We start from the raw sequence: 11,912 nt of genomic DNA on the forward strand, positions 1-11,912 counted from the left end.
AGCCGCCACCTTTCTCAAATAAGGGACCTATCTTGCCAAAACTTCAAACTATCATAACTTCCTCGTTATAAGTCCGTTTCCAATGAACCTCATATCCACGGAAAGGTGACGAGAAGCCCTATGCTTCTAGCAACTCGTCGCAGCCCCAAGGCTTCCTCATGCCCGGGTTGCAGCCCACGAACCCTAAATCACGGATGATCCGAAACAGGATGTTACAACTTTGACTTTAACCATTGACTTTTGGCATGGGTTGACTTTTTTGGGTCAAGATTTTTGTTTTAGGGTATATACTAAGGTTGGACCTTGTGTGTTTTGATAGGAGAGTGGTAGCACCTGTTGCGGGCAATTGAGATGAGAATTAATTGATTTCGTGAGTCAGGTGCGTCTCCTCTCTGTACTCATGGGTCGAAGGCACCAATGCCGAACCACTGGAATGTGTTATGTAAGATGCTAATTGTATTTGTGACTCTTGCATTGATGTGTTGGGTTGGGCCCATTGGCATGCATGTAGGTATGAGCCCATATGCATGAGAGGGTTGGGTCCATTGTATGTTGCGTTGGGCCCATTGTTAGGGAGGGCTAGGCCCAATATGTGGGCTGGGTCCAAAGATATGTATGGTGTGTGGTATTTTAGGGAACTCACTAAGTTTTGTGCTTACGGTTTCAAGTACTTCTGGTTCCAAAGGAAAGAACCCGACTTGAATACACAGCATCCCCCAGAGTTTATTCCACGTTGACTATTTATGACTTTGCTCTGATGTTATTTTCAATTGATATTGGTTGGATATGGAATCAATATTTGTATGACTATGTTTTAAAATGGAAATTTTACTATGAAATTTTGGGACGTTACAACACACATAAATATTTAGCTAAACAATCTATAATGTTAAAATGGGGTGTTGAAAAGATCCTCAATAAATAGTCATCCTAAAACGATATATCATAGCAGTTGCAAATGCTTCAATCGATATAGTCACAAGAAATCCCTTGGAGAATGGTGGCATGCTAATGCTAGAAACATAATTTGTATCCTACATTGTTTCCACCTTATTTTTGGGGTGAAAACAACTTAAATAAATGTAATTTCTCGGAGTTGGCATCACTTTTGAAAAGGTCTCCAATACGGCGATTATATTTAGAGTATAGAGCAAAACAAGTCATGTTCATTTATCTTACTCTCCTAGCTGGTTGTAGTATTTTGAGACTTGAAGGGTGGAAGTATATTATCGACAAATTCTATAAAACCAATCAGATTGGAAAGCTACACACTTACCTATGGGAGACTGTGTTACACTTTTGAAGGCATTTCATACAAGTTCGGGGGTATATTTTATGTTAACTTTTAATGTGTCGATGAGTGTGCTTAATCTATTAGAATCATTATGCACTAATTTTTAATGGAATCATTATACACTAATCTATTTTGGGAAGAAGATGTTAGAGACAGTAAGATGTCTTGGGTTAATTACATTAACACCTATGGATAACATAGCATCATAGGTTAATAAACCCCTAAATAAAAAAACTCCAAGCTTTTTCATATTTTATAAAATGAGATTAAAACGTTATAAATACACATTAACAATAGTTTTCAAGACTACACATAGTAAACATGTAATATTAATCGACCTCACATACAAGAACACAGAATAAACAGTTTGATTGTAAAACGTGGAGAAAGTAACACACTTATATTGATTACTGTTCTTACTTCTTATAAACTTGTTTATAAATTATCTAACTTCATATAATTATACCATTTTATTAACCTATTATCACTCAAAACACTGGCTTCAAGAACACCTAATCTCCTCCTGCTTACATCTTTGAAGGTTTTGGAAATATGTCAGGTGTGAATTTCTGGGCTGCACTTAAACTGCCTTTCACCTTCATTGCACCCCTTCATGCATCAACCACATAATTTTAGTCATATTTTATACATGTGAATGCAAAAAAAAAAAAAAAAAAAGTTAATTGCTTGATTTTAGACCCAAATTTGTCATTTTTGCACAATGGTGTCAAAACTCATTGTTTACCTCATGAAAGCAATTTGAGGGTTCATTTTCCCAGTTGCAACCTTGAAGAAGTCTTCATCTGTGAAAGAAAAGGTGGCATCTGGCTTTCCACCTTCATATGCACCTGTAATCCATTATTATACTTTTCATTAATTGTCTCAAAAATCCTTATGCTGATGGATTATTAGAAAGTAGGAGGATCAATTATTAGTTTTGTAATTTCCCTTTGAAAGATCAAATATATATAAAACAGAACACACAGGCAACATTCGAATTCGACACTATCAATAGCTGAAACCCTAATTCTTACTCATGGAAATAAAGCAGAAATTGATCAGATTTTCGATAGTACAACAGAGAAGATATAGAGTATTATCGTTGATTAAACAGATAAGAGAACTAATTAACATCAATTTAGGAATTTCAGACCTTTGGTAACCTCTCCCTTTTTAAGATCGACGACGTAAATCTCCTCGTTGAATCCAAGTTTCTAAATAAAAACAGATCACGACAAATCAATTTCAATTGCCACTAATTTTAGTTGTAGAAACCAATCAATTGAAGAAAAACAAGTTTATTAATATTCCGACCTTGGGGGCGATATTGATTTGATAAACGAGTCCGATCTTCTTGGTGACGGCTTTGCCGGCGTCGGTGGAGAGATGGGTTTTCATTTGCTCCATCAAGGCGGCGGATTTGAGGTCGGATGAAGCCATTGGCGGTGATTTCGAGAGAGATTAGTTGGGGAGAAATGAGAATTGGAGTGGGAGTGTGAGATAAACATGGAAGTAGATGCATATTGAATATTGATAGAGGACGGGTAAACCTAACGGTTTCTGGTACCAGAAAGATTACGTGAAGATGACGAACTGTTTTGACTTGTAGAACTGCCGATTAAATTTGTAGTAAAAAGTAAAAAGCCGCTATGGTTATTCAATAAATTATTATTATTATTATTATTATTATTTATTAATGTAAATGAAAGTACAATTATATAACCTTTATACTTAGGCTAGAGGGAGTCGTTCCATTGAAACCGCACTTCATTCCCCGCCACATAAACGTCATGTCATTTTTTACCACACAAGGGGTGGTGTCACATTTTTTTTGTTAACTATTTTAATTTAATAAAACTTATTTTTTTAATAAAAAAACATAATTTTAAAAAGATAATATTTCATTAATTAAAAATACAAATACCATATATTACTTAACTTAAAAAAAACCTAAAAAGTTAGAAAAACAAATTAGAAACATAAAACCTACAATTTAAAAAAAACACACCAAACGATTAAAAACTTGAAAAAAAAAACTAGAAATTAGCCACGATTGATGTAAAGTTTTTTCACTTCCTCTTTCATCGCGAAAACCACTTCAAGCTCGGCCCCGATCATATTCGATGTGTCCGTCGCTAGTATTCGCATGTCGCTATCTCTTTGTTTCCGAAGCTCTCTTTTAGAAGCAATTTGCAAAATCTTGTCCATTTTGTCTTTTATACCCTTCATGTGGGCTTCCATTTCTTTCAAATCATCTGAATCCGACACTTTGCCTTTGCCTTTGCTTTTTGAGTTTATATCTTTATTGAATAATATATCTAGGAAAAATATGTGGCCGCCAAAAGATTCCTTTGGACTTGGTTTTGAACTTATGACATTAGAGCTGAATTTAATTACTTTGACTAGTGTAAGTGGTCTGAGATTTGTAACTAATCTGGGTAAATACTAGGGAATTTTTAGAAAAGATTTTTCAGAAAAAGATTGTTGTTGACCAACAAACAGCTGGAATTGGGCATTGATATATTTTATGAAACAGAGATGATTGAGCATGTTTTGTGACATACAATTTTACGAGAGTAAGACCATAATTTGTTCCATGAATTGGCTTATTGAGATTAAAAGGGAATAAGTGTTGTGATCTTTGATTCTGTTGAGTTGTATTAGGGAGTGGCTAAGTCTTGTTTCTATTATTATGTCACACCCCCAAACCGGAATGGAAGAAACGTTCGGGGGTGGCTGACGTCATGCTTAGTATCAGAACAATTATATCATAACAAACATAGTAAACACAACCAGACATTAAATACATACGTGAAAAAGGTTTACATTGTTTAATACATAGTTTTGTTCTTATCAAAGGTAAAATAGAAAGGTGCGACTCTAATGCTTCGAATTCTCTGAACTCCTGGAAATACCTGTCTACTAATTCCCTGAGAATACAAGCAGTGTTGAAAATATATCAACATAAAGCTGGTGAGTTCATACACATTTAGTTTTGGTGGAAAAGTATTCTTTGAATCCTTTTGAAAAGTGTTCTGCAAGAAAATCCTATATTTTCTAATGAAAAGCACGTTTGAAAAACCCATTCCTTCCATGACTTCTAGATTCATACAAGATATGTACAATCCAAGGAGTCGTGAAAGGAATATGAATATCCATTGATTTCATATTAAACAATCTGCTTTTGAGTAGCCGGGTTACCCCGGGAAAATCCTATATTTTCCCTAAAGGTTAATGATTGATTATCCATTCTAAACTGAGGTGTGCAAGTATCTACCATACTCGAAAAGCAGTTTTCTTTTAAAAACCCTAGTTACACCCAGAGAGGTATATTAGCCATATTATATAAATAAAACTAAATAAAAGAAAATCGTGATGAACTAAGTCCTGAAGGTATTATTAGTAGTACCCTCCAGTAATCTATCGGTTATTACTTTGAGGTTAGATCATTTGATTCATTATTACAATTGTAAATTCCTGTTACCTAGGTTGTGAGTTTCATGACCATAACTAACTGGATATGGCCCGCAACGGCCGATATCCTTAATGACTTTGTCACCCGCAGACCTGCCGGTCCAACTGTAGCTAGAAGTGAGGTGCAGGATTGTCAGTCCCGTATAGATCTATACCCAACAGTCACGCTCTCCCTACAAGAGACTCTGGTCACGAGTGCTAGTCCTCCACTCTGTTTCTTGTGGTGAGTGTTACCAAGGACGTGTCTCAAACATAGCCTAACAAATTTACAAGTAATAATACCGAAAATCCTGTTTATGATTTACATGAATCCTTTATAAAATAATACATTTTACTGTATGATTCACAAGTTCATTGTTCAAGTTTTGAAAACTGTTTCTACGTGTTGATTTCTTAATCGGTTGGTAAAACTGTTTTCCGTGTTAAAAGCATACTGAAAATATAATTATCTTAAAAAAATAATATATTTTTAGCACAAGTTTCCTTGTACTTTTGCTTGTATTCCCCCCCCCCCCTGAAAACATGAAAAACTCGGAAAAAGCGTAGGGGTATAAACTCACCTCGGGTGATTTAAATGAAGGATCGACACAAAATGCTGGATGTTCAAGTGAAGCCTTGAACATGATTTGATCCTAATTAACATGTAATGACACATAACGGAGTCAAATGAAGGTATTTCATCACTAGATGTGACGAAGAACCACTCTAAGAACTTGGGACTACTCGCACTAAGTGTTAGAACCTTATATGATTGCATGAGGGGAGTGTATGGCCACCTTTAAGGTGTGTGCGGCCATGGGTGTGCGGCCCAAGGGGTGTTTCAAGGTCCATACTTGCAATCCATGAAGTGTTCTTGGTCCAAACTAAATTGTAGTGCAAGTTAGGGGTCCTAGAAGTGTGTTTGTGGTCCTAGAATGAGTGGGTGGTCGCACACTTAGGTGTGCTGCCGCACACTTGGAGTGTGCTGCCGCACAAGGGTGTGTGCGGTCGTACACCCCACACAAAAATGTCCAAGTTTCCATTTCCAAGGTGTAGCAAGGCTATGGTCATGTCTAACTCAAAGATGGAAGTCAAACTCTCACTTTGGAGGGCGTTTTAAGAGTGTGCGGCCAACCTTACGAAGGTGTGCGGCCACACTCCTTCAAGGGATGAAGAACATGATGAATCTTGATGAATCAAGGCTTAGATGAAGTGGTTCTTCAAGTATAAAAAGCTAAGGGATGGATTACTCACGTTTTTGAAGCCTTGGGAGGGTTTGCGGTTGAAGAGTCTTAAGAGAAAAGGTGTTGTGTGTTGCCAAGATGTTAAAGGAATGAAAGGAAAGGGGTCTACCCTTTATATAGGGTGGGTGTGCTTCCTAGAAAGGACTAAGGAGTGTGCTTCCAGAAGGTGTGTGTGCGGCCGCACACCTATGTGTACGGCCGTACACTCCCTCTAAAGGTGTGTATGGCCCTGTTTTGACAGTATACGACTTGCTGACTCATTCCTAAACTCAACCTTGGTCGTACTCAAGCTTAGAATGAATTTAACGAACCCTCAAACAGTGCCAGAAGTCAACGAAACATGTTTAACTTTGATTGAAATGGCTAAGTGTGTGGGACAGCAGTTTCGGGTTGTCACATATTATATGATATTTTGAGACTAAGGTTGTGTTTGTTTTTTTAAAAAAAGCTCTTCCAACCTCTTAGTGCTGCGCGGCGCAGCACACGCGCAGCACTTTTAAGGTCGCAACAGTTTGTTTTTTAAAAGGCTTCGGGCTTAAAAACCTCTTCCCGTCCTCTGCCCCAAACAACATTGGGTTTACCTCTTATCATCGCTTCTAACCTAATCTAAACAAAAAAAAAATCGGCAGCCGCATCCTCACGAGTTCGCTCTCCAGTCTCCATCGGCCAAGAACGGAAGAACCAATCGGTAGTCGCTTGTTGCCACACACCTATCGCCGCCGTCGCTCGCCGCTGCCGCTGCCGCTCACCGCTCGTCTTCTCTGCTACCAGTCGACCGCCGCTCAACAGGTTAGGGTTTTTTTTTGCTTTTTTTTTTTTCTGATTTCAATTTGAGTATAAACATAATCCAAATATATGAATTGTGGAGAAGCAAGGCTACGATTCCACTGTATGTTGAAATATTAAGCAAATTGATTTTTTTTTAAACTTAATCCAAGTATTTGAACTTCAGTGAATGATTTTGGTGTCTTCTTTTAGATTAGAATAGTGAATGATTTTGGTGTAATTTACTGATATAAATTTATATGTTTGGTTATTTGATTTGAAGTTTTAGCTATTATTTGCAAAAGAAAGAAAAGTAGCAATTTGATTTGTCAATTGTGCAAACGTGTATTGTTTAGGATGAGATTGTTCTCTGCTTTATGAATTATGAAGTGTACTTCTTTTAGATTAAAAAATACACTGGATATCTATTTCCTAAGGATCCACTATATTAATGCTTTCAAAACAAGAAAAAAAGTATATATTTCTTGGTGTCGGATATGAATATATATTTGTATGTTGATTTATGATTTATGATATAATGCTTTCAAATCTGTTCCTCCTGTTTTTACTGTCAAAATTATGTTTTGGTTTATGAATTTTTGTGGTGGATTTGTATGAATGTTTGCTAAAATCATAAATCTTTGTGGAAATCATAAATTTATATGTTGAATTCATAAACTTATATGCAAGTTTGTGCTTAGATCGTTGCTGGGATTTTTTAAACTTCTTTGTTGAATTGTTATCACGTGTATTTTTTGAATGAAGATTATGTTTATGCTTATATGCAAGTATGTGCTTAAATAGTTGAATATGCTAAAATTATTTGTTGCTAAAGTATGTGTTTTTTATATATATATATATATATATATATATATATATATATATATATATATATATATATATATTGTTATTAGCAATGGGAGACAAACATACATGGACCAATGAGCAAACAAAATGCTTATTGCTCACTTGTATTGAAGAAGTACAAACCGTTGGTAGAAAAGGTTTGAGTTTGCACAAACAATCATGGCACAAGTTAGGAACAACCATTAAGGAAAAGTATGGCGTGGATTTGAATCAACGACAATTAAAAAATGCCTATGACAACCTTAAAGCCAAATACACGGGATGGTTATACTTAAAAAACAAAACCGGCAACCTTTACAATCCACAAACAAACACTTTTAACTTAACAAATGAGGAGTGGGAGGACTTTAAAAAGGTATATATATATATACATACACACATATTTTTATATATTTTGTTTATATAGTGTTCGTTTATTCTTATATTACTTTTGTTACGTTGATTGAATTTAGGGACATCCGAAAGCCGCTTCTTTGAAAACCGTCCCATTATTGTTTCCAGAGCTTTGTGCAGAACTCTTCGATGGAAACAGTGCATCTGGTAATCTCAGTTATGCCACCTCCCAAACACCATCGGGACATGGATCGTCTTCCTTCCATGTTGCACCACTAAAGCTTATGGACGCCCCTTCCATTAACATAGATGAAGATGATTACTTTTCCAATCATACTAGTGAACATTTTACTCAGCCACCACCTTCTGCTGCTTCACCTTCTGCTGATTCACCTTCTGCTGCTTCACCTTCTAGTTACCCCAACAAAAGGGCTAAACCCTCAACTCCTAGACCCCGGGCTCCTAGTGCCTCACCTGATCCACCTTCTTGTGCCTCGCCTAAACCTTCTATTACTGCTGATGATTTAGCACTGGAGATGCAAAAAGCTCTACGCCATTTGACTCAAGGGCCAACGATTCCCCAATGTTTAGAGAAGCTTGAGTTACTCGAGTTAGATCCAGTAGACCCTCTACGATTTGCTGCGTATCATATTTTTGGAGGGACCATGAATATAAGAGAGATGTGGGTAAATTTGCCTAATGATCCACAAATATTAAGAGGATGGATCGAGATGACAACTACAAGCTTAGGAGTTTTAAAGGATGGGAAGATTGTCCATTAAGTTTGTATGTTTGAGTTGTTTAGGTTTTAATTGCATCTTTTGGAGCTATATGGTTATGTTTTTTGGTTATTTGCTACTTGAATATTATTTGTAGTATTTGCTACTTGAATCTTATGTTATTTGGTATTTGATTTTTATGGTATGTATTTTTGGTACTTGAATCGTATGTTGTTTGGTACTTGAGATTTATGTTATGTTATGTTATTTAATCTTATGTTATGTTATTATCTTATGTTATGTTATGCTTTGTTGATTAATAGGTTTGTAATGGATCACGACAAAAAGATACTACTCATAATTCTAATGTACTTGTACGTCCGCTACTTTTGGAAGAGGGGTGTCAAACGAGTGCGGGACAACGATTCGGAAATGACGGGACATGAATTTACGTTAGACTTACTTCACCGTAATCCTCTACAATGTCTTGAAGTTCTACGCATGTCCCGTGAATCATTTGTCCGGCTATGTGCTCATTTTAGAGTAAACTACGCGTTAAAGGACAGCAAACATGTGTCGGTTGAGGAGAAGATGGCTATGTTTTTGATGATGATCGGTCATAACCAACGTTATGTGATTATCAAGCGGAGATTTCAACACTCAAAGCAAACAATTCATAAGTTTTTTCATGAATTGTTGGACAAAATGTTGCTTTTTGCGCATGAAATTATAGTACCGACTTCTTTTAATCCGAATCCAAACATTCCGGGACACAATAGGAGGCTACGACGGGTGTTCAAGGGAGCAGTTGGTGCACTTGATGGCACTTTGATACATGCTGTTGTCCCTGCAAACAAACGAGATTTATATAGAAGTAGGGGAAAAGGTGATTGTTACCAAAACATATTGGCAATATGTGACTTCAACATGATGTTTACGTTTGTTGTGGCCGGTTGGGAAGGGATAGCACACGATTCTAGAATTTTATCAGAAGCATTAGCAAATCCACATGCACCATTCCCGCTTCCACCATCAGGTAAATTTATGGTTATTTAAATAGTTTTATCATAGTTTGAAAAATAAATGACTTTTTGTTGTTTTATTTTTACAGATAAATATTATCTTTGTGATGCCGCCTATGCAAACATTCGAGGTTTTATGGCACCGTACCGTAATGTTAGGTATTGGCTTGGAGATTTCCGTCGAAGACGTGCATTAACGAATAAAGAAAAATTTAACCATGGACACGCAAAACTTCGGAATGTCATTGAGCGTGCTTTTGGTGTCTTGAAAGCACGATTCCCTATACTGAAGAGGATGGCACCATTCTTGTTGGTTACACAACGAAACATTACCCTAGCATGTTTTGCGCTTCATAATTTTATAAGAAGAGAGGGACGACGTGATGAGTTTTTTGCACGATATGATGAACCAAATGTCTCGGTTCGGAATAACAATGCGGTCGTTGATAATGATGAAGATGAGATTCCAACACATGGTACTGCTGTGGACCGTGAATATATGAGCCAGTTACGGGATGAAATTGCCGAACAATTGATGCAAAATATGGAATGAAAATTATTAAAGTTTGGTTGTATGAATTTTATTTAAAAATGTTATTGTAAGACTAATTTCGTTGTTTGAATTTTATTTCAATGTTTTAAGACTACAATTATTAAATTTTTGGTATTAACAAACTATTTTCGGTTTATTAAATTACTTTATTTTAAATTTTTTAATATCTGCAGCAGTCTGCAGACGTTAAAAAAACAAACATGCTTCTCATTACAGTCTGCAACACTTTGGTCCACCTCTTCTGCTGCAGAGGTCTGCAGAGGTGGTCCGCAGACTTCAGACAGATTCACTTCGGAAAAACAAACAGCACCTAAAGCTAAGTTGACTCAGGGCACGACAGGTACATTCTCAACTATGGTACAAAACAGGGTTAAATGGGTTGGATCTTTATCATGTTTGTTTTTGTTTCTTGCATAAAATTTCAAAAAGATTTGATTTTGATTTTCTTTTCTTCTTTCATTTTATTTTCTCTAGTTAAAATTTTTCTTGTTCTTTCTTGAGGACAAAAAAGGTTCAAGCTTGGGGAGATTTGGTAGATGCATTTCATGGATCCATTTTGTAGTTTTAATCCATAAAAGTGTATTGCATTTAGGTTTAAACTCATGCATTTTGCATATTTTTCGGGATTTTTCATGATGCAATTCCATTCACACACTTTTATGATATTTCAGGGACTTTTGGAGGTTGGATCTTGTTTTAGGAGGTTAAAAAGAGTTGGGGGCAAAATTTTAGGACTTGCGGATCATTGAGGAGAGAGATAAGAGGAAAATGAAGATTTTAGCTTTTTAGAGATTTACACGGCCGTGTAAATGTAAGCCTATAGTTTACACGGGCCGTGTAAATGCATACTCGTGAGCAATGTTCTTCGAAGGCCTGGCAAATTTGAGCAATTTACTTTTTGTATTTACACGGCCGTGTAAATGATCAGTTATAGTTTACACGGGCCGTGTAAACGTGTCGCCAACTTTTAAAACATTTTCATTCTAGTTTAAAGAAGGTAACTGGTTCAAAAGTAAAGGGGGTTGTATTTTGGAGTTCTAGGAGGCGATTTTGGGAGCTTTAAGAAGATTATTGTTGCTTGAAAACACTTGGATTTCATTTTGATTTCAATTTGTAAGATTTAACTCTTAATTTCTAGGTTTGTGTTTGTTCTAGTCATGAGTGGCTAGAAACTTAATTTTCTAACTTTATGTCTTGACATTTGGATATGATTTCAATCATATGACTTGATGTTTGCTTTCAATTTTCTATCTAGTGAATTTGATTTTGTCTCAATCGAATGTTTGATTCTAATTGTGATTCTTATTGGCCATTTGAATTAGGGTTAGATCATTCAAGTTATCTAATTGCAAAATCCGTAATTGTTTTGTAAATTGGACTAGGTAACAAACACTAATTTGATTTCTATTGAATGAAATTAGTTTAAATCTTTTCACACATTCTTACGCTCCCGAGCTTGTGAGGAGTATTGAGTGTTGTTGGGAACTTTCACATAAAGTTTAAAGCAACATTATAATCTAATTCTAAGAGCTTGTTTAGATTAGGTTATTAAGGTTATGATGAATCAAAGAGCGTATTTTGGTTAATTATTGTGGTGAATGGGAAGTGTGAGAGCTTGTTAACACTTTCAAGTACCAGCTTAGATAGAATTAAACAAATATC

At 36.0% G+C, this 11,912-nt stretch overlaps 1 protein-coding gene across 1 annotated transcript; it reads right to left on the reverse strand.

The window, feature by feature from the left end:
* Positions 1-1,520: 1,520 nt before the first annotated feature.
* On the reverse strand, positions 1,521-2,816 carry LOC145096893 (sterol carrier protein 2-like). The gene is made up of 4 exons (XM_079034277.1): positions 2,609-2,816; positions 2,448-2,508; positions 2,040-2,142; positions 1,521-1,903 (listed from the first exon to the last, which is right to left on the reverse strand). The coding sequence occupies exons 1-4, from the start codon at positions 2,732-2,734 to the stop codon at positions 1,822-1,824; spliced, it is 372 nt and encodes a 123-aa protein (XP_078890403.1). The 5' UTR covers positions 2,735-2,816; the 3' UTR covers positions 1,521-1,821.
* Positions 2,817-11,912: the final 9,096 nt, after the last annotated feature.

The sequence above is a fragment of the Lactuca serriola genome, chromosome 4 (assembly GCF_051521515.1).
Source record: "Lactuca serriola cultivar US96UC23 chromosome 4, Lser_US96UC23_V15, whole genome shotgun sequence".
Classification (NCBI taxonomy): Eukaryota; Viridiplantae; Streptophyta; class Magnoliopsida; order Asterales; family Asteraceae; genus Lactuca; species Lactuca serriola.